This window comes from Salvelinus fontinalis, chromosome 23 (genome assembly GCF_029448725.1).
Source record: "Salvelinus fontinalis isolate EN_2023a chromosome 23, ASM2944872v1, whole genome shotgun sequence".
Taxonomy (NCBI): Eukaryota; Metazoa; Chordata; class Actinopteri; order Salmoniformes; family Salmonidae; genus Salvelinus; species Salvelinus fontinalis.
This window is the reverse complement of record NC_074687.1, coordinates 42,860,850-42,883,102: the sequence shown is the minus strand read 5'-3', so window position 1 is coordinate 42,883,102 and position 22,253 is coordinate 42,860,850. Positions and strand designations below refer to the sequence as shown.

The 22,253-nt window shown below is 41.9% G+C and overlaps 1 protein-coding gene across 1 annotated transcript; it reads right to left on the bottom strand.

Moving 5' to 3' along the window:
* Positions 1-796: 796 nt before the first annotated feature.
* Positions 797-20,746, bottom strand: LOC129821373 (1-phosphatidylinositol 4,5-bisphosphate phosphodiesterase delta-4-like). Its single transcript, XM_055878986.1, has 16 exons — positions 20,371-20,746; positions 18,369-18,422; positions 17,324-17,482; positions 16,881-17,109; positions 16,611-16,740; positions 16,014-16,245; positions 14,840-15,041; positions 14,582-14,726; positions 14,178-14,330; positions 13,414-13,581; positions 12,929-13,079; positions 12,658-12,774; positions 3,268-3,443; positions 3,011-3,143; positions 2,285-2,434; positions 797-2,014 (listed from the first exon to the last, which is right to left on the bottom strand). The coding sequence occupies exons 2-16, from the start codon at positions 18,388-18,390 to the stop codon at positions 1,914-1,916; spliced, it is 2,268 nt and encodes a 755-aa protein (XP_055734961.1). The 5' UTR covers positions 18,391-18,422; positions 20,371-20,746; the 3' UTR covers positions 797-1,913.
* Positions 20,747-22,253: the final 1,507 nt, after the last annotated feature.

Sequence of the window (22,253 nt, the reverse complement as noted above, 5' to 3'; positions counted from 1 at the left end):
ACTGACCATGCAAGTGCTGTGCCTTCAGAAAGTATTCATACCCCTTGACTTATTCTACATTTTGTGGTATTACCGCCTGAATTCAAAATTGATTAAATAGATATTTTTCTGACCCATTTTCAAAGAAAATACCTCATTATGACAAAGTGAAATCATGTTAAGATTGTTTTGCAAATATATCCAAAACGAAGTAAGAATTCATCATTTTCACCCCTTTGCTATGCCACTCCAAATTGAGCTCAGGTGCATCCAATTTCCTTTGATCATCCACCTGTGGCCAATTCAATTGTTTGGACATGATTTAGATAGAAGCAAAGCTTTCTATATAAGGTCCCACAGTTCACAGTCCATGTCAGAGCAGAAAGTAGGCAAGTCAGTTAAGAACAAATTCTTATTTACAATGACGGACTACCCCGGCCAAACCCTAACGACGCTGGGCCAGTTGTGCGCCACCATATGGGACTCCCAATCACGGCCAATTGTGATATAGCCTGGAATCGAATCAGGGTCTGTAGTGACACCTCTAGCACTGAGATGCAATGCCTTAGACTGTTGCGCCACTCGGGAGCCCCAGATACTATAACATGAAGTCCAAGGAACTAGCCGTAGATCTCCGAAATATAATTGTGATGAGGCATATACCCTATCTGGGGAAGGGAATAAAACTATTTATAGGGTGTTAAAATCTTCCAAGAGCACAGTGCTCTCCATCATTGGGAAATTGAAAAAATATGGAACTACCCAGACTCTGCCTAGAGCTGGCTGTTCGACCAAACTGAGCAACTGGGCAAGAAGGACCTTGGTCAAAGATGTGACCAAGAACCCAGTGACCACTCTGACAGAACTACAGAGTTCCTTGGCTGAGATGGGAGAACCTGCCAGAAGGACAACAGTCTCTACAGCACTTCACCAATCTGGGCTTTAAGGGAGAGTGACCGGACGGAAGCCATCCTGAGAAAAAGGCACATGGCAGCACGCCTGGAGTTTGCAAAAAAATAAAGCAAAAGATCTGTGGTCTGATGAGACATTATTTAAAACAGCCAATTAATGGTGTGTAAAACAAAATTGAAAACTGACATAAAATTAATGGCAAGAAATGTGCTGTTGAAAAATACGCTTAACCAATAGGAATATAGCTTTTTATAATATTTTTTTTAATGACAGGTTTTTAATTTGTCTCTTTATTTACAGAGCTCTATGCACATAAATACTTTACATTTTAATACTTTTACAACCTGATTCTTTAGATACTGATATAGTTCCATGCCACACTTTGAGGAACTTTAAAAAATATATATTGAAATGTTTAGATGGAGGACTAATTGATTATACAATTAAGTTACTCTACCAGCATACAGTGCAACCGTTCAATACTTGGATGGTTATAAAACAGAAATTAAAAAAAAGAGGCCATTCCATAGTCTGTTACTCTAAAAGGACTTGTGAACCCTGCAATATGTCAGACCTTGCATCAGTTTGATCAGCCAAGTGCTATTGAACGTGCCATGTCAAAGAAGCTAACATTGGGCTCAAGCAGTTCTTCATTGATTTCATCTCAGTTATCTGCGTGGGCGTCAAACATGGACCGCTATATGATTTGACGCACTCCCATGACATTCAAGTTTTAAAAAACTCAGATTATTTTAAAAGATTATATATTGGGGGAAATAGCAAAAAAATCTGAGAATGAGAATTCCCAGGTAAGGCTGTCTAGACCATGAGACAAGTGGTTTTTCATCTTTCATCAGTGGCCCCGCTGATGTAGCTTGAACAGAAACGGTTATTTAAGCAGAAATGATCCAAAGCAGTTAATTTGGCATATAGATTTAGCTTTAAAAACTGATAACAGTATTATTGTAACCCTCCCATGTGGTTGGTGTTTGCGGCATGTTATTCAGCCAATCATTGGGCCATCAGACTTCTGTTGTTAGCTCTGAGATCTTGATGTTGACAAACAGAGAAGATAGAGGGATTGCCGTCCCATCTTTGGACAGAAGGTGGATATGGCGATATCCTGTGAAGTGTGAGGAGAGGAGCCAGAAGAAATTCAGCTTGTTGTCACGAAGAACCACTTGGAAACCATTACTCATACAGTAAAATATGTACACAACAGGCTTAAATTAAAACACTCTAAAATTCTGACAAGTTTCATCAATTGATTTAACCGTTATCGAGTCAATAGTATCAAATTATTTTGTACAATCATTTAAAGAAAACTGCAATTGGGATTTGCCCAGTTGTCCAGACTTCACCCTCAGGTGTAATATGATAAGGTCAATCTTACCTGGCTGAATACAGGTGAAGGGCACAGTGAACTGGCCCATGAAGTCGTTCCTGGAGGCCTTGTCATAGTCCTCCACCACAAAACGCACCAGGGCCAACTCAGGGACATGGACGATAAAATTGAGGGTCTCATTCCACAGAGGGTTAAAACCTGTAGGCAGGGGGGGCAGCAGAGTCCAGGTTTTAGACAGCCAAGAGAAGTACAGAGGTTTTATGTCATGTTCTATCTAATTCACTGAAACATGGCATGGTGTATAATACTTACATGAAATAATAATGGTAATGCATTTTTTTTATTTTTTTTTATTCAGTAACAGTCAAAAGTTTGGACACACCTACTCATTCAAGGGTTTTTCTTTATTTTGACTATTTTCTTCTACATTGTCGAATAATAGTGAAGACATGAAAACTATGAAATAACACATACAAAAAAGTGTTAAACAAAAACAATTAAAGAAAAACTCTTGAATGAGTAGATGTGTCCAAACTTTTGACTGGTACTGTATATTTTTTAAGTCTTAGTTTATTGGATAGAAGATAGAGGAGAGTGTGCTGAAATAGCATTGGGCCGAATTGGAACCCATGCTGCTGTGGTTCATGTGCACTGGAGGAAGCGGCCTAGACCCCCTTAGGCCACAATGCATGCATTTTAGTCCAGGAGTAGGCTGGGTCTGTACAAAGACCCCAATGAATGTGTTTTGCCAGTCCTTGAAAGCTGGTCCCTCACCGTTGTTGTCAATGTAACTAGTTTCTTGCTTGGCTTGGTCCTGAAATACTCCGTAGATCTCCACTCTAACCAGAGGGTCAACGATAGAGCCCTCCTTCTGGTTCACCTTTGGTAGCTGCTGCCCACTGATCACCTTATGGACAAACACATGCACATAAAATCAAAACTTAGACAAGGATACACACTCAAAAACATTGCAAATGAAACCGGCAAAACACACTAACTGTACATGCACGGGCACACAGTTGTTTCTGGACCTGGATTGACAGGCGGAGTGATGTGTAACCGTTCCGGTCCTGGGGTCTCTCTGGATCAAAAGAGTCATCATTCCGCATGAAGTCAGGTTTGAGGACGTAGCCGCAGCAGCCGTTCTGACTGAAGAGCCCATCGTTCAGATCCATCTCTAGCCCAGCCGTCTGGAAGTTCAGAGCCACTAAGAGAACATCAGATCAATGTATATAGCCCTTTTCACAAATTTGTCACAAAGTGAAGAAGAGGGAGGAGACAATATGTTTGTAGTCTCTAACTCTCCTTGGCTTGCACCCTGTTTCTCTCCAGACCCATCTACAGTATGTGTTACCTTGCCATTTCTGGCAGCAAACCTTCTCTTTCTTCCAGCCAGGAAGCAAGCAATGCATGTATGGATGTGTACGGTGTGTTTCACCAGGCCTAATGTAACATATAATAGAAACAACAGGTTCTAGGCCTGTTTAAGGTAAATCGTCTGGGACAGAGTGTATAAAAAAAAACAAGCACATTTTTACATTATGTGCTAGCTGGGCTATGCCTGAACTAGCCCAGCTAGCACATAATGTTCTAAGAACATACATTCTGTTCTCAGAACATAAAGAAAACATTCCATAAAAAACACAAGAAAACCTTCGTAACGTTCAGAGAACGTTCTAAGAAAGTTATTTAAAAACATATACATCCCATTCTCAGCATCAACAGAACTCTCTCTATCCTCTATCTTGTGAAGTGTGTTCAGGAGTGTTGGCTTCGCCCACTAATTGGCCACACCTGATCTTAATGAGTGCTTGTTTTCTTTTAGAATTGGGTTTGTTTGAATAGACTAAAATGAAAAGCTTTGTATGCATAAAAAAAACATGGCATTATTTATTATTTTTAATTATTAATGTATTATTAGTATTTTTATTTATATTTTCTACATTGTAGAATAACTATTGAAGGCAACCTGTTTGGCCGAGGCGTTCCGCTAGCGGAACTCCTCCCACATTCCACTGAAAAGGCAGAGCGCGAAATTCAAAAAATATTTTTTTGAAATATTTAACTTTCACACATTAACAAGTCCAATACAGCAAATGAAAGATACACATCTTGTGAATCCAGTCAACATGTCCGATTATTTTTATGTTTTACAGCGAAAACAGCACGTATATTTATGTTAGCTCACCACCAAAAACAAAGAAGGACAGACATTTTTCACAGCACAGGTAGCATGCACAAAGCCAACCTAACTAACCAAGAACCAACCAAACTAACCAAGAAACAACTTTATCAGATGACAGTCTTATAACATGTTACACAATAAATCTATGTTTGTTCGAAAAATGTGCATATTTGAGGTATAAATCAGTTTTACATTGCAGCTACCATCACAGCTACCGTCAAAAATAGCACCGAAGCAGCCAGAGTAATTCTAGAGACCAACGTGGAATACCTAAATACTCATCATAAAACATTTCTGAAAAAATGCATCGTGTACAGCAAATGAAAGACAAGCATCTTGTGAATCCAGCCAATATTTCAGATTTTTTAAGTGTTTTACAGCGAAAACACAATATAGCATTATATTAGCTTACTACAATAGCCAAACACACAACCGCATTCATTCATCAAGGCTCGTTAGCGATAGCAATAGGCACGTTAGCGTTAGCGAATAAACCAGCAAAATATATTAATTTTCACTAACCTTCATAAACCTTCCTCAGATGACAGTCCTATAACATCAGGTTATACATACACTTATGTTTTGTTCGAAAATGTGCATATTTAGAGCTGAAATCAGTGGTTATCCATTATGCTAACGTAGCATCTTTTTCCCAGAATGTGCGGATATTTCTATTAGACTCTCACCTATTCTGACCAAATAGCTATTCATAAACATTACAAAAAAATACATGTTGTATAGGAAATGATAGATCCACTAGTTCTTAATGCAATCGTCGTGTTAGAATTCTAAAAATAACTTCATTACCACATAAGGCTTACGTTATGTCGACCGAGTGCCCAAAACCTGGGCGCAAAACTACTAGTACACAGTTCGACAGAAATATGAAATAGCATTATAAAATGTTTCTTTTGGTGATCTTCCATCAGAATGTTGGACAAGGGGTCCTTTGTCCAGAACAATCGTTGTTTGGATTTAGAACATCGTGTTTCCCTCTTGAATTAGCAAGCACACTGGCTAAGTGGCTCGAAGCTCTCCTTTCTGAACAAAGGCACACAACGTAACACGCCTAACGTCCTGAAGAAATTTCAATAATCTATTAAAACTATATTGAAAAAACATACTTTACGATGATATTGTGACATGTATCAAATAAAATCAAAGCCGGAGATAGTATTCGCCTATAACGACGGCTTTTCAAAAGGCAATTCCAGGTCCATCTGCGCGCTCTCCAGAAAAAAAAATGGATGACTCGTCGTGCCAAGATGATTTATTCCACCTCAGACCAAGATAAACACTTCCTTTCTTCTCTCACGTCCTCTTGACGTCTAGGGGAAGGTGTGTGACGTGCATGTATACTCATACGTGTCATGCCCATTTATAGGCAGGCCCTTGAACAGAGCATAATTTTCAGACTTTCCACTTCCTGGTCAGAAAGTGTTTTTTTTTTTTGTTTTTTTACCGTTATTTTACCAGGTAAGTTGACTGAGAACACATTCTCATTTGCAGCAACGACCTAGGGAATAGTTACAGGGGAGAGGAGGGGGATGAATGAGCCAATTGTAAACTGGGGACTTTTAGGTGACCGTGATGGTTTGAGGGACAGATTGGGAATTTAGCCAGGACACCGGGGTTAACACCCCTACTCTTACGATAAGTGCCATGGGATCTTTAATGACCTCAGAGAGTCAGGACACCCGTTTAACGTCCCATCCGAAAGACGGCACCCTACACAGGGCAGTGTCCCCAGTCACTGCCCTGGGGCATTGGGATATTTTTTAGACCAGAGGAAAGAGTGCCTCCTACTGGCCCTCCAACACCACTTCCAGCAGCATCTGGTCTCCCATCCAGGGACTGACCAGGACCAACCCTGCTTAGCTTCAGAAGCAAGCCGGCAGTGGTATGCAGGGTGGTATGCTGCTGGCCAAAGGAGTTCTGTTTTACTCACAGACAAAATTCAAACGGTTTTAGAAACTAGAGAGTGTTTTCCATCCAATAGTAATAATAATATGCATATTGTACGAGCAAGAATAGAGTACGAGGCCGTTTAAATTGGGCACGTTTTTCCCCCATAGTGTAAATAGCGCCCTCTATCCTCATCAGGTTTAAAACTATGAAATAACACATATGGAATCATGTAGTATCCTAAGAAGTGTTAAACAAATCAAAATATATTTTAGATTCTTCAAAGTAGCCACCCTTGTATAAACACTTATTTTTGCACAGCATCACCAGCAAAGAAGAGAGTGATGTTATTGCATCGGATGACCTGGCCTCCACAATCCCCCGACTTCAACCCTATTGAGATGGTTTGGGATGAATTTATATTTGATATTCTTCAAAGTAGCCACCCTTTGCCTTGATGACAGCTTTGCACACTCTTGGCATTCCCTCAACCAGCTTCATGGGGAAGTCACCAGGAAGGCATTTCAATTAACAGGTGTGCATTGTTAAAAGTTAATTTGTGGAATATCTTTCCCTCTTAATGCGTTTGAGCCAATCAGTTGTGTTGTGACAAGGTAGGGTTGGTATACAGAAGATAGTCCTATTTGGTAAAAGACCCAAGTCCATATTATGGCAAGAACAGCTCAAATAAGCAAAGAGAAACAACAGTCCAACATTACTGTAAAGATGGCACCGACAGAGAGGGCTGCCTCGCTTCTAGTCCTTAAGAAACTTTGCAGTATTTTGTTTTTTATGTATTATTTCTTACATTGTTAGCTCAGAAAATCTCAAGTGTTATTACATACAGCCGGGAAGAACTATTGGATATCAGAGCGACGTCAACTTACCATCACTACGACCAGGAATACGACTTTCCCGAAGCGGCTCCTTTCTATGTACCAGCCAGGGCATTTGAATTGATTCCAGAGGCTGACCCAAAACAACGCTGCCGGAGAAGAGGTAGACGGAGCAGTCCTCTGGTCAGACTTAGGAGGCGCGCACACACCCCACCGCTTCCGAGTATATTACTCGCTAATGTCCAGTCTCTAGATAACAAGGTAGACAAAATTAGGGCAAGGGTTGCTTTCCAGAGAGACATCAGGGATCGTAACATACTCTGTTTCATGGAAAATCTCTCAGGATATGCTGTCGGAGATGGTACAGCCACCTGGATTCTTTGTGCATCACGCCAACAGGAATAAACATCTCTCCAGGAAGAAAAAGGGCGGGGGTGTATGTTTTATGATTAACGACTCATGGTGTAATTGTAACAACATACAGGAACTCAAGTCCTTTTGTTCACCTGACCTAAAATTCCTCACAATCAAATGCCGACTGTATTATCTCCCAAGGGAATTATCCTCGATTATTGTCACACTCGTGTATATCCCCCCTCAAGCCGATACCACAACGGCCCTCAAGGAACTTCACTGGACTTTACTTTATGTCACGTTCCTGACCTGTTTTCTTTTGTCTTGTATTTATTTAGTTGGTCAGGGCGGGAGTTGGGTGGGTTTGTCTATGTGTGATTTTCTATGTTGGGATGTTTGTGTTCGGCCGGGTATGATTCTCAATCAGAGGCAGCTGTCAATCGTTGTCCCTGATTGAGAATCATACTTAGGCAGCCTGGGTTTCACGTGTGTGTTGTGGGTGTTTGTATCTCGTGTCAGTGTTCGTGCCACACGGGACTGTTTTCGGTTTGGTCACGTTTGTTGTTTTTGTATGTGTAAGTGTTCAGTTTACGTTCATTAAATAATGACCACTTTCCACTCTGCGTGTTGGTCCGATCCATGCTCCTCCTCGTCCGAGGAGGATTACGACTGCCGTTACACTTTATGCAAACTGGAAACCATATATCCCGAGGCTGCATTTATTATAGCTGGGAATTTTAACAAATCAAATTTGAGAACAAGGCTACCTATATTCTATCAGCATATTGACTGTAGATCTCGCGCTGGAAAAACACTGGATCACTGCTACTCTAACTTCCGCGATGCATACAAGACCCTCCCCTGCCCTCCTTTTGACAAATCTGACGACGACTCTATTTTGCCTCTCCCTTCCTACAGGCAGAAATTCAAACAGGATGTACCCGTGCTAAGGACTGTTCAACGCTGGTCTGACCAATCGGAATCCACGCTTCGAGATTGTTTTGATCACGTGGACTGGGACATGTTCCAGGTAGCCTCAGAGAATAATGTCAACGTATACGCTGATTCGGTTAGTTTATAAGGAAGTGTATAGGAGATGCTGTACCTACTGTGACTATTAAAACCTACCCTAACCAGAAACGGTGTATAGATGGCAGCGTTTACGCAAAACAGAAAACGCGAACCACCGCATTTAAACATGGAAAGGTGACTGGGAATATGGCTGAATAGAAACAGTGTAGTTATTCCCTCCGCCAAGCAATCAAACAAGCGACATGTCAGTATAGAGACAAAGTGGAGTCGCAATTCAATGGCTCAGACACGAGACGTATGTGGCAAGGTCAACAGACAATCACGGACTACAAAAGAAAAACCAACCAGATCACGGACACCGACGTCTTGCTTCCAGACAAACTAAACACCTTCTTTGCACACTCTGAGGATAATACAGTGCCACCGACGCTGCCCGCTAACAAAGTCTGTGGGCTCTCTTTCTCCGTGGCCGAAGTGAGTAAGACATTTAAACGTGTTAGCGCTCGCAAGGCTGCCGGCCCAGATGGCATCCCTAGCCGTGTCCTCAGAGCATGCGCAGACCAGCTGGCTGGTGTGTTTACGGACATATTCAACCTCTCCCTATCCCAGTCTGCTGTCCCTACATGTTTCAAGATGGCCACCATTGTTCCTGTTCCCAAGAAGGCAAAGTTAACTGAACTAAATGACTATCTCCCCGTAGCACTCACTTCTGTCATCATGAAGTGCTTTGAGAGACTAGTCAAGGATCATATCACCTTCACCTTACCTGTCACCCTAGACACACTTACATTTGTTTACCGCCCCAATAGGTCCACAGACGATGCAATTGCCATCACACTGCACACTGCACACTGCCCTATCACATCTTGACAAGAGGAATACCGATGTAAGAATGCTGTTCATTGACTATAGCGCAGCATTTAACGCCATAGTACCCTCCAAGCTCATCATTAAGCTTGAGGCCCTGGGTCTCAACCCCGCCCTGTGCAACTGGGTCCTGGACTTCCTGACGGGCTGCCCCCAGTTGGTGAAGGTAGGAAACAACATCTCCACTTCACTGATTCTCCAACTCAATCATCAAGTTTGCAGACAACACAACAGTAGTAGGTTTGATTACCAACAACAACAAGACAGCCTACAGGGAAGCGGTGAGGGCACTCAGAGTGTGGTGTCAGGTAAACAACCTCTCACTCAACATCAACAAAACAAAATGAGATGATCGTGGACTTCAAGAAACAGCAGAGGGAGCACGCCCCTATCCACATCGACAGGACAACAGTGGAGAAGGTGGAAAGTTTGAAGTTCCCCGGTGTACACATCACTGACAAACTGAAATGGTCCACCCACAGAGACAGTGTGATGAAGAAGGCGCAACAGTGCCTCTTCATCCCCAGGAGGCTGAAGAAATTTGGCTTGTCACCTAAAACCCTCAAACTTTTACAGACACACAATTGAGAGCATCCTGTCAGGCTGTATCATCGCCTGGTATGGCAACTGCACCGTACAAAACCACAAGGCTCTCCAGAGGGTGGTGCGGTCTGCACAACGCATCACCGGGGGCAAACTACCTGCCCTCCAGGACACCTACAGCACCCGATGTCACAGGAAGGCCAAAAAGGTCATCAAGGACAACAACCACCCGAGCCACTGTCTGTTCACCCCGTTACCATCCAGAAGGCGAGGTCAGTACAGGTGTATCAAAGCTGGGACCGAGATACTGAAAAATAGCTTCTATCTCAAGGCCATCAGACTGTCAAACAGCCATCACTTACACAGACAGGCTGCTGCCTACATACAGACTTGAAATAATTGGCCACTTTAATAATGTCACTTTAATAATGTTTACATATCTTGCATTACTCATCTCATGTGTATGCTGTATTTTGTACCATCTATTGCATTTTGCCTATGCCGCTCTGTCATTGCTCATCCATATATTGATATGTATATAATCTTATTCCATTCTTTTACTTAGATTTGTGTGTATTAGGTAGTTGTTGTGGAATTTTTAGATTACATGTTAGATTTTTCTGCACTGTCGGAACTAGAAGCACAAGCATTTCGCTACACTCGCAATAGCATCTGCTAACCATGTACACTCCCGTTCAAAGGTTTGGTGTCACTTAGAAATGTCCTTGTTTTCTATGAAAACATACATGAAATGAGTTGCAAAATGAATAGGAAATATAGTCAAGATGTTGACAAGGTTGTGAAAAATGATTTTTAATTGAAATAATAATTGTGTCCTTCAAACTTTGCTTTTGTTAAAGAATCCTCCATTTGCAGGAATTACAGCTTTGCAGACCTTTGGCATTCTAATTGTCAATTTGTTGAGGTAATCTGAAGAGATTTCACCCCATGCTTCCTGAAGCACCTCCCACAAGTTGGATTGGCTTGATGGGAACATCTTACATACCATATGGTCAAGCTGCTCCCACAACAGCTCAATAGGGTTGAGATCCGATGACTGTGCTGGCCACTCCATTAAAGACAGAATACCAGCTGACTGCTTCTCCCTAAATAGTTATTGCATAGTTTGGAGCTGTGCTTTGGGTCATTGTACTGTTGTAGGAGGAAGTTGGCACCAATTAAGTGCCGTCCACAGGGCGTTGCAAAATGGAGTGATGGCTTTCCTTCTTCTAGATCCCTTTTACCCTGTACAAATCTCCAACTTTACCACCACCAAAGCACCCCCAGACCATCACATTGCCTCCACCATGCTTGACAGATGGCGCCAAGCCCTCCTCCTGCATCTTTCATTTTTTCTGTGTCTCACGGATATTCTTCTTTGTGATCCGAACACCTCAAACTTAGATTCGTTTTTCCATAACACTTTTTTCCAATCTTCCTCTGTCCAGCTACTGTGTTCTTTTGCGCATCTTAATCTTTTATTTTTTCTTTGCAACTCTGCCTAGAAGGCCAGCATCCTGGAGTCGCCTCTTCACGGTTGACGCTGAGACTGGTGTTTTGCGGGTACTATTTAATGAAGCTGCAAGTTGAGGACTTGTGAGGCATCTGTTTCTCAAACTAGACACTCTAATGTACTTGTCTTCTTGCTCAGTTGTGCACTGGGGCCTCCCACTCCTCTTTCTATTCTGGTTAGAGCCCGTTTGTGCTGTTCGGTGAAGGGAGTAGTGTGCAAACCTGTAGTCAAGGCAAATGGTGGCTACTTAAAATAATCTAAAATATATTTTGATTTGTTTTACACTTTTTTAGTTACTACATGAGTCCATGTATTATTTCATAGTTTTGATGTCTTCACTATTGTTATACTCAAACCCTTGAATGAGTAGGTGTGTCCAAAATTTTAAATGATACTGTATATATTTCCATATTGAAGCCATGCAATTACTTAGAACAGTGTGGACTACAAACAGGTTCAAGTTCATGTATTTAGCAAAGATGGGATAGGTCTACATTTTGACATTTCGTTTCTGCAAGCTATTTAACAAACTATAACGGACTAACATTGGAATTGGAGTTGATTCCAAGGCAATACATAAAAGACCGTAAATACACAACTTGAACCAAACACATATTTAGCCACGGAGCATGTTCTGATTGGCCAGTGAGGGGTCAAGCCTCGACACATACACTTATTTATTCATCAAAACCCAACCATTTCGCACCACCACAATCATTATTATTGGTTGTGAAAATAGCAAAATATTCACCCTGAACCTATAGCGCTACTGCATTTCTATGTGACCTATCTGTGCTTGGAGTTCAAAAAAGTTAACCCAAAATAAGCTAACAGTGTTATTAAAAATGTTATTGAAACATTCAATGAAAGTTTTAAGGAAGCCTCAAAATAACCTAGAATTTTAGTTCTCAAAGCGTTAATAAAACCTCCCAGGAAAACGTTCAAGGATCCAGAGTAAATGTTCTCAGAACCTCCCTGCAACCTAAAAATAAACATTCCCAGAACAGACAACATTTTTACTTCCGTTCTCAGAACATTTAAAAAAACATTCAGTTTTACAGGTCAGTTAACGTATGACTTCATTCCCAGAATCAATAGGAAACCAAAACTGCTAGCTTGTTTAAAAACAGATTTACGCTACAACATTGACCTGAGTACAAAATGGTTTAAGTGAAGAGGCTCTCACCTATCTGACAGCCTACGTTCCACAGCTCCTGTGGGTTGTAGTTGGAGGAGTCGGTCCTCATGCCACTGGGGTAGACCCTGCTCAGCTGTCTGCTGTTGTGGCGCACAAACTCTGCCCCTGAGAAATACACAGCCATACAGTAATGCTTTTTTCCATCCCGTAACCCAGGGGACCTACAACAGTGAATGGTTGTGAATTCCTAACCAATGATCCTTGGCAATATCGATACATTGTTTGCTATGTAGGTATTGCTAAAAAGTTCAGGGCGCACCTGTTTCCTTTGCAAGTTTCCTGGCCTTGGACTCAGAGAAGGAGGACATCTCGTAGCACTTGGAGTGCAGGCGAGAGTACTCAAAGCTGTGGAAATGAACACTCTTGCAATACACCACCAGATCCGAGAGTTCCCTGGAGAACTTGGATTTCTGAAGAGACAGGACGTTACATGTAAGTGAACAGATATCACCTGCTTTGTGGCTATTAATTAAACCACGGCATATCATGATTAGCTGGCAGGTCAAGGCACAGTGTTTATTGCTTGCTTAGTGTGTGATATTGTTTGCAAAATGGCAGAATGTATTGTCAGTAATAATATAGTAATGTATAAGTGTAATAGTTGGTGCAGATGACGGCAAGAGGTTGCCAGTCGTTCACCTCCAAACATCCGTCCATCCTTCCGTCCATCCTAACAGATCCATCCATCCATCTGTCCATCATCCGTCCGTTCATCCTTCCAGATACATCCGTCCAGCCACATACCTTATCATTGAGACGAAGGTCCTCTGCAGACAGGTTTTCTGCAGACGGGCTCTTAGGGTCAGCCTCTTCTTCGTCGCTGACCTCATCAGTGACCTCATCGGTCAGCATTTCACTTTCTTCTAGGCCGCCAATCTTCTTCGCTTTCAGCAGGACCTTTCCCTTCAGATCCTTATATGAGTATGCACGAATCCAAGGACACATGCGGGTGCGGGGGCACACACACACACACACACAAACATACACGCACATACATACACACATGTGTATAGATGACAATGTATAATAACTGATGCCAATGAATAGATGATGTAATGTATTATACATAGATGACGCAAAAGGAAATATTGTCCCATGTTTGAATATAATTGTATTTTGATTACAGAAAAAAGCCTGTAATTAGCACCAATGACTGTAATTTCCTCCATATTAAAGGGATAGTTCGAGATTTTTGTCAATGAAGCCATTTATCTACCTCAGCTTTAGCTAGCATGCTAACTGTTCCTATAGACTTCCAAGCATTGCGCTAACGCTAGTTAGCATTGGCTTGTGAAAGTACATCTAACTTCCTTTATGCTGGACGCAGAGACATAAAAATGGTATCCACAATGGTACTCTTTTGCAGCTAGAGATAATAAAATATGTATCCTTCACCACAAAATCCCCAACAAATTACTCCCCCCTCCAAAAAAAATAATTTGCGGAGCCACTGCAGTACCACCCTGGACCCTGAGCAGTGAATTGAAGGGGTCCAGTGTTGGTCTTACCTGGGGAGAGGGCAGCTCTTGGGGAACCAGTGTGTCGAGGGGGGCCCTGAGCAGTGTGTCCCCCAGGATGGTGTCCAGGAGCTGGGCCATGACCCTCTGCTGCTCCATGCTGCAGTGGTTCTCCAGGGACAGGATGACAGGAAACTCAGACACCTGGGACACAGGGACGGAATGCCTAAAAAAATGTGTTGAACTTTGACAGTCATTTTTTTATAGTAGTTCTTCTGAGAAGAGGTGAAGGCTGAAGACAGGATGTTTTATGATGCTGAATACTTGGTTGGAGCAAAAACCAATACAGAAGACAAATGACCAGAACCACTAAGAGACTGGATTGGACTTAGAGTTGGGGATAGAGCTGCCATGGTCATGAAGGCTACAGTTAATTCAGGTATTGAAGTGCCCACCTGGAAGGCGTACTCCGCCAGTGTGGTGATGACGTCTCTGAAAAGTATCTTGGACGTGAAGGTGTGGCCGTGATAAACAACCGGCTCCCCATTTGGCCCGTCCCAACAGTCCACCTCGACGCATCGACAGCCACGCTTCAGAGCCCTGCACACAGACATACTGAGTTAAACAGCGGTGGATATCAAAAGCTGTTTGAATACTGCCTTACTGCCATGTAAGCTATAATGGGTTGCAATGCTGAGTGTTTTGTTCCTCACTGGATGTAGGCCTCCTGGCTGCTCTGTCCTCGGAGCTGGTCGTCCATCAGGTAGGTGTTGTGGGAGGAGCAGATGAAGTAGTGGCTGAGGGGCTGGCTCATGTCCTGGTGCAGGGCCAGCAGCTGGGGATCCAAGATCGCACTCTCCGGAGAGACCAGGTACATTTGGAAGCCGTCTATAGACATGGCCCCGTGTTTCTTGGCTGTGAGAAGACATGGGAAGTTCTGTCTTATATAAGTCAACCCAATCAGAAAATGCTCAGTAACTACATCTCTCTGTTGATTGTGGTTGACAATGGCAGTTGATTACAATTGACTATGGTCAGTATAATTGTGGTCAATCATGGTTACTTGTTGAAAAATCTATATATATGGACATACAATATACAATACTTAATATAAGGACAAATATATATAAATATCTTATTGGAACTGTAATGGAAATGTTAATGTTTGTGCTTTTCTTATAACTCATTTCTGTGTTCTATTCATGTGCTGTTCTATAAATCAATTTCTGTGTTCATGCAAGTGGCTGACTGTACAAATCCTCACTTATCAGCAGCTGCAATTTGGCAGTATGACTAGACCTTGTTTTGAGAACAAACAAAAGATATCTCAGTTTAAAGGTTTCAGCTTGGAGAGAAAGAAGCCTCGTAAGGTGTTGGTCTGCCCCATGTTATGAAACAGTATTGGTCAGTCACATGAATAAAACCAAACGGTAATGATGAATTAATTATGCTAAATCATGCAAATATAACTTGTCTGTGTATAGCCGTATATAAAACAATTGCTGGGACTGCCCAGGCAGAGCTCCTGATTGACATGTGTACTATGGTGCATTTAGTTGGTTGGAACCTCTCCAGCGCGCTGACAATAAACAATGATTAATTTAAGATTGACTTTGAGTGTCCCTGTGTAAGAATTTCCATGACAGAATCCCCCCAACAAACTACAAAGTAAAAAAAAAAAAAAAAAAGGGCACTAAAAAACATACAACATATTTTTTATGAAACATGGCGACTTGTTGACCGGCCATTGTGGGCTCTTGTGGTTCACTCAGGTAGACTAGGTAATGATCATTGTGGTTGTCATTCATTATGATTGACATTGTCTTAATGAGGCTATTATTGGTCTCAATCATATTGTAGTTTGCACAGTTGCACAGTGGTCCTTACCGTTCTCTGAGGGTTCATAGCGGTCAATCAGCTCTTGGGCGTGCACCAGACTCCTCTCCCCCTCCTGCTGCTCCTGCTTCAGGAAGTCCTCCAGCTCAGCGAGGGTTAATATTTGTCCGTCCCGAGAATAGTCCTGGAACACCCGCCACACGTCCTCCCTCTCCGTCAGCATCTTATAGAATTGGACAAACTCCTCGTTCTCCAGACAACCTGACTCTGACTTATCAGCCATCTGGGGGTAAAAGCAAAGAGCAGAATACTTGTCTACTTCAGAGAAAAGGTGTTCCCATTACATTTTATTTTCGATTAGAGTTCTACCACTTTATGATGGTAGACCACTGACAGTGTAGTCGCTTACGATGACATCATAGAAAAGCAACCAATGTTGGGAACAATTCCACCACTTACATCATCCACATTTAACTACTGCTCACAATACTTTAAAGTTGATTACATGTCAAAATCCATGGATTTGCATGTGAGTATATGTGCATATGCCTAAATTCTTGAGAGACAAATAGCTGGATCTCTACAAGAGTTAGCATGGAAGATGGACTCAATTCAAAAGTGAACCGTAGATGATGACGGTAACCTCACCGTGAAAAGGCGAAGAGTGTACTCTTCATTCATGCCCACGTTCATCATCTTCAGCAGTGTGCGCACCTCCTTGAAGTTCATCCGTCCATCTTTGTTTTTATCCGCCTTTTTAAACCAGTCCCAGATCCACCTGAGAAAAGGAAGACGCTGGCTAAGGGCAACAATTAGTAAGAGATAAGATAGCATGGAGCAACGTTATAGACCCTCATTGGTTTGTATGGTTAATCAATCCGTATATTGTATTTAATGCTGAGCTTGGAACAAGGATACTGGTCGAGCCTCTCCTTGTCATTCATGCTCTCAGTGTTCTGGATCAGTTTGCGGATGCCCCGGATCCAGATCTGCGCTTCGGACGGCGACTCCGCCACCAGGTCCAAGTTGCTGCGGCGACCACGGAACACCAGGGTGAAACAGAGGTCAGCGGGGAACTCATCAGCGATACTCAGCAGGATCTCGGACTGGTGACCCTCGCGCACCACATCCACGTCAGCCACAGAGACTAAGAGAGAACATTAGGCATCATGTGAAGACATACTCAGGCTTTTTCTATGCTAAAGTGATTTCTCAATAGATGATTGTATGCCTCATCCTTTTTTCAAGAGAGACATACTATGGCCGTTAATTCAACTTTTTATCTGCAGTCTGGTCAATTCTTATGCTGTCTCCTCCCTGTTTCCTCCACCCACCCACACCCACACACGTGCAGTACTCACAGATGGAGTGGCCTGTCCCTGCCCACCTGGACTTATACCAGATGGTCTGGCCATCCTCCTGCAGGCGGAAGTGTCGCTGCTTCTTCCAAGAGCGAGACTTGACCTTCCTCAACATTGCCCCCGCCTTCATCACCTGGAGGTCCTCGTCACCATGGGCAACTGTGCAGGATCAGGGGTTAGTGGTCAAGGTTGGGGTCAAAGGTCATCTTGACCATCCTTGCAAATATTGTCTTAATCAATTTAGACCTCGTGTTGGTTCTCTATTCTGGTTAATGGAGTACAATATCTGTACTCCAAAGTTCATTTTTAAGATTTTGATCAGAGGAAATTCTCTTAAAGATCCACACGTTTTTTTTTTTTTTTTGCCTAAATGACTTACCCAAATCTAACTGCCTGTAGCTCAGGACTTGAAGCAAGGATATGCATATTCTTGATATCATTTTAAAGGAAACACTTTGAAGTTTGTGGAAATGTTAAATCGATGTCGGAAAATATAACACATTAGATCTGGTAAAAGATAATACAAAGAAAAAACATGATTTTAAAATATTTTTTCTACAATCATCTTTGAAATGCAAGATAAAGGCCATAATGTATTATGCCAACTCAGGCACAATTTAAAGTTTGGCCACTAGATGGCAGCAGTGTATGTGCAAAGTTTTAGACTGATCCAATGAACCATTGTATTTCTGTTCAATTTTATTTAAATCAAGACTGCCCAAATGTGCCTAATTGGTTTATTAATACATTTGAAAGTTCATAACTGTGCACTCTCCTCAAATAATAGCATGGTATTCTTTCACTGTAATAGCTACTGTAAATTGGACAATGCAGTTAGATTAACAATAATTTAAGCTTTCTGCCAATAACAGATATGTCTATGTCCTGGGAAATGTTCTTGTTACTTACAACCTCATGCTAATCTCATTAGCCTACATTAGCTCAACCGTCCCACGGGGAACCCACCGATCCTGTAGAGGTTTTAAATTGTATTACTGCATTATTGATGCAACCTCATGCAACCTTTTAGTATCTGTCAACTTACACAAGCTTTGGGGAGATTCCATTGCTAGCCTTGACAGATGCCCGTGGGAATTTCCTGCAAAAAAAGAAGACAAAAAGAATTGCTGTGATACATATTATGCTGTAAGAGTGACACAAGTAAAATTATTCCCTCCCTACTTCCTGATCAGTGTGGACATCCATGGCTGAATAATCGATCTAACTGTGTCATCAACATTTTAGCTGGGTTGCATGCAGAGCTCGGAAATCCAATCAGACTTATGCTTTCTCTTTTTTTCTACTGATTGACTAAGAGGGAGAGGTGTATAAGATTGACAACCCAAAGCTTGGCAGTTCTTACAGTCGGTGGGCTGCATGGATTCAATTAAGTCTCCCTGGACTGTAGTTTCCACTGCAGAATTCTCAAGCAGTGTAGGGGTGAATGCAGTTTAACCAGGACAATACAGAGAATGAACCAGGTATCTCATTCATGAATCTAAAAAATCGCACCAAAAGTAACAGCTAACTCTCCAATTCATATGCGAATTCTCAAGTCATATGCCATAACTGAATTGACTCCAACCCTATTCTCTATGTCCCTGTGTTAGAATGACAACTACTTTTGGTGCTGCTATCAAATACAAGTGTATTAGCCTTTGGAAGAAAATATATTTAGCACCAATCAGCTGTCTAGTCCCCTAGGGAAGAGGTGCTCAACTCCTCACAGAGAGGAAACTCACAAGAACTTATTGTATTGTACACTCCAAACAGTCAAATGTTCCATAAAGGGATAGTTCAAATGGCTTATCTTCCTTCTTTTTTGGGCTGTAGAATGTCTCCCTTTCCTCACGTTGTCATTTTACAACCTTTGTAGAACAATGGCTAATTTTGATAGTATATTTTCTCTCTTTTTTTACAGTTTACAGCAAGGTAAATTGTTCCGTAGTTCAAAATAGCACAGAGGCTTTTCCTCCCAGCCCCACTGTTAGTTTGTGAGCGAAATATCCACTCCTTCTTCAGCAATACAAGTGTAACTAAAGCATTGTCCCTGAAGTACTGCAAAGAAAACTATCCGTTGAATATTTTTTTAACAACACCAGTGATGTTTTTGATATGTGGTGTTTGTGAAAAGATGTGAAAGAATAGGAAGAGCTCTCACAAAGCAGTCATTTTCATGGACCCCTCCTATAACTACAGTATATTCTACACATACAGTACACGCTCACATGTACACACATAGTCATACGATTCTAACCAATGAATAAACCTCTATGTTATGTTATTTGGTGGGCCGTTGCTAGTGTTTTGGAAAGAGAACTCTCTCAGGGTATATGACTAATACCCAGCCACGTGCCTGAGGGTGTCCACCTGACCACAAACACAGGGAGAGAATCCTGACTCACTGGCAAGTTGGCGTCATACTTTAAATGGGCTACTCACACTAAAAACTACTCAGAGTATTAAAGAAATACTGTTTATCAAGTGAAGTGGCAGCCTCATCATATGCCCATATGTCTTCACTCTACATTTAATTACAAGCACCCCTTATTATAACCATCTGTGATATATGACCGTCATTGTAAATTAGGCTGTAATTGTAAATAAGAATTTGTTCTTAACTGACTTGCCTAGTTAAATAAAAAAAATCCAGAATAATATATATATGTATATATATATCCACAGGAATGTTCAATTTCCCTTTCATGAAAGCTTTGTACTCAACCCTCAATGGGCTGTTGCTACACTTCAGGATGAGCTGTGTGAAGAATCCTGTAAACACATTCAGGTCCACCAGTCTTTTAGCACACATGTAAAATGTGCTTGTGCCATGTAGGGAGGCTGGCTGAAGGACAACAAAGTAGAACCAGATGCTGTAATATGAGACAGAATCAAAACAGCAACCAGGGGATAAGATTATAATCAAACCAACAACCGCAACACTAAACCACAACCTGCGCTGAACACATAATGTAGTGTAGGCTATGCCTTTTACTGTCAAGATAAGAACAAATATAATGAGTCAAAGGAGAAGAAATGACACTTACCAAATTGTGGACCTCTCCCTTGGGTCTTTGCCCTGGCTACACTGGGGCTGCCACTGCTGTGAAGAGCTCCAGAATAGATTGGGATGTTTGGTGAGAGCCAGTCCAGGAAAGGGCTCCAGACCAGAATTAGGAAGTGTCAAAGATAGCTGGCCACCCAAAAGAGATAGGGGTCTGGTGGGGGTAGCAGGCCCAGTAGAAAGCTCCAGAACTATGGACGCTTAGGGAGTGTCCCGAGACCACTAGCCAAGCACTGGGCTCAGGAGATGGGGAGTGTTCAGAGGAAAGCTGGCTCAGTGTATATGTCCTCTATGCTCTACTTTGCCTGCTTCATCTGGGAAAACGTCTCCCTAGTCAACACTGCCGCCTTCTGGTACACTCCTCCCCCCTCGACCTACCCCCCTCTCCTTCCTTCCCTGCCACTCCCTCTCTTTTCCTATTTTCCTACACCCTAGCATCTGATGAGGGCTGTTCAATTTTTCCAAGGCTGCTTTTTTTTAAATCCTTTGCTGTTTTCCTGTAGGCTGCCACAGTATGCTGCTGCTCACTTTAAATGTCTTGCTCTCTCCGTCTCCATACACACACTCTATCTCTACCTAATCCATTAGCCGACTGCAGATTCGATTCACCCCTCTCCATTGTTTTAAGGACAGCAATCACGACAGTACTCATGTTTACCTCAGTACAGACAGATTACAGATAACTCAGTCTAGGAGAGGTTGCCTGTGCAAGATCAAAACGCATGTAGAGAGTGGCATACAGTAGTCCAGTTCTCACATACCCAGACAATCCTTTCCATACCTACTGTATTTATACCATCAATGAGTTAACGTCTATTGCACATGCAGCCAGGGCCGTTTATTGTCTATTATAAACTGGGTGGTTTGAGCTCTGAATGCTGATTGGCTGACAGCCGTGGTATATCAGACTGTATACCACGGGTATGACAAAACATTTATTTTTACTGCTCTAATTACATTGGTCCCCAGTTTATAATAGCAATTAAGGCACCTCGGGGGTTTGTGGTATATGGCCAACATACCACAGCTAAGGGCTGTGTCCAGGCACTCAGCAATGCGTCGAGCATAAGAACAGCCCTTAGCCGTGGTATATTGGCCATATACCCCTCCACCCCTACCTACTTTATGTAAGCGTCATTCCACCCTCCTGTGGACCAAACCCTGCTCTGGTATACATGTATATTGAAAACAATATAATGGAAAATCCTGGAGGTTGGAGGTTTATGGTTAGGTTTAATGGCCTCTTTGCAACTAGAATGCAACCTACTTGTACTAGAAACATTTCAATAACTATTTTACAATCAAAATCTTTTTTTTCTTACAGAACTGCTTTTGATCATAATCCATTTTCAATATCTACAAATGTCATGCTAGTTTTCCTAATGCACACTCAGAATAACATAACATTGAGCGTTCCAGATTGGTGGATAGAACATTTGTTTAGTTGGCACTTGAAAACATTACACACATTTTAGCAGAGATCCTCTAGGGATCCAATTTATTTACAAATAGTGTGAATCTCACAATAAACAAAATGAAAATCCCTTGTATTGTTAATGGCACCTATGGAGGAAATGGTAGGCTAAAAACTATTGAAGCAAATGTACAAGTGGGGTGGTGGAAACCTTTTTTTTTATTCAATAATGACGTTGCACTTCAAGAAACTGCTCCCAGATCATTTCACGATAACTCGTAAATTAAGTTTGAAATCTCAATTTCCAATACAAGAGAATGTATCAGTTATTCCTTCAACATTTCAAGGAGGTTAACAGTTTTTGCTGAACAACTGAGAGTGGGGCTTTGTTTTGGAATACGTAACAGTAGGTTTGTTAAATGAAAGAAAAAAGCTAGCTTTCTGTTGATGCC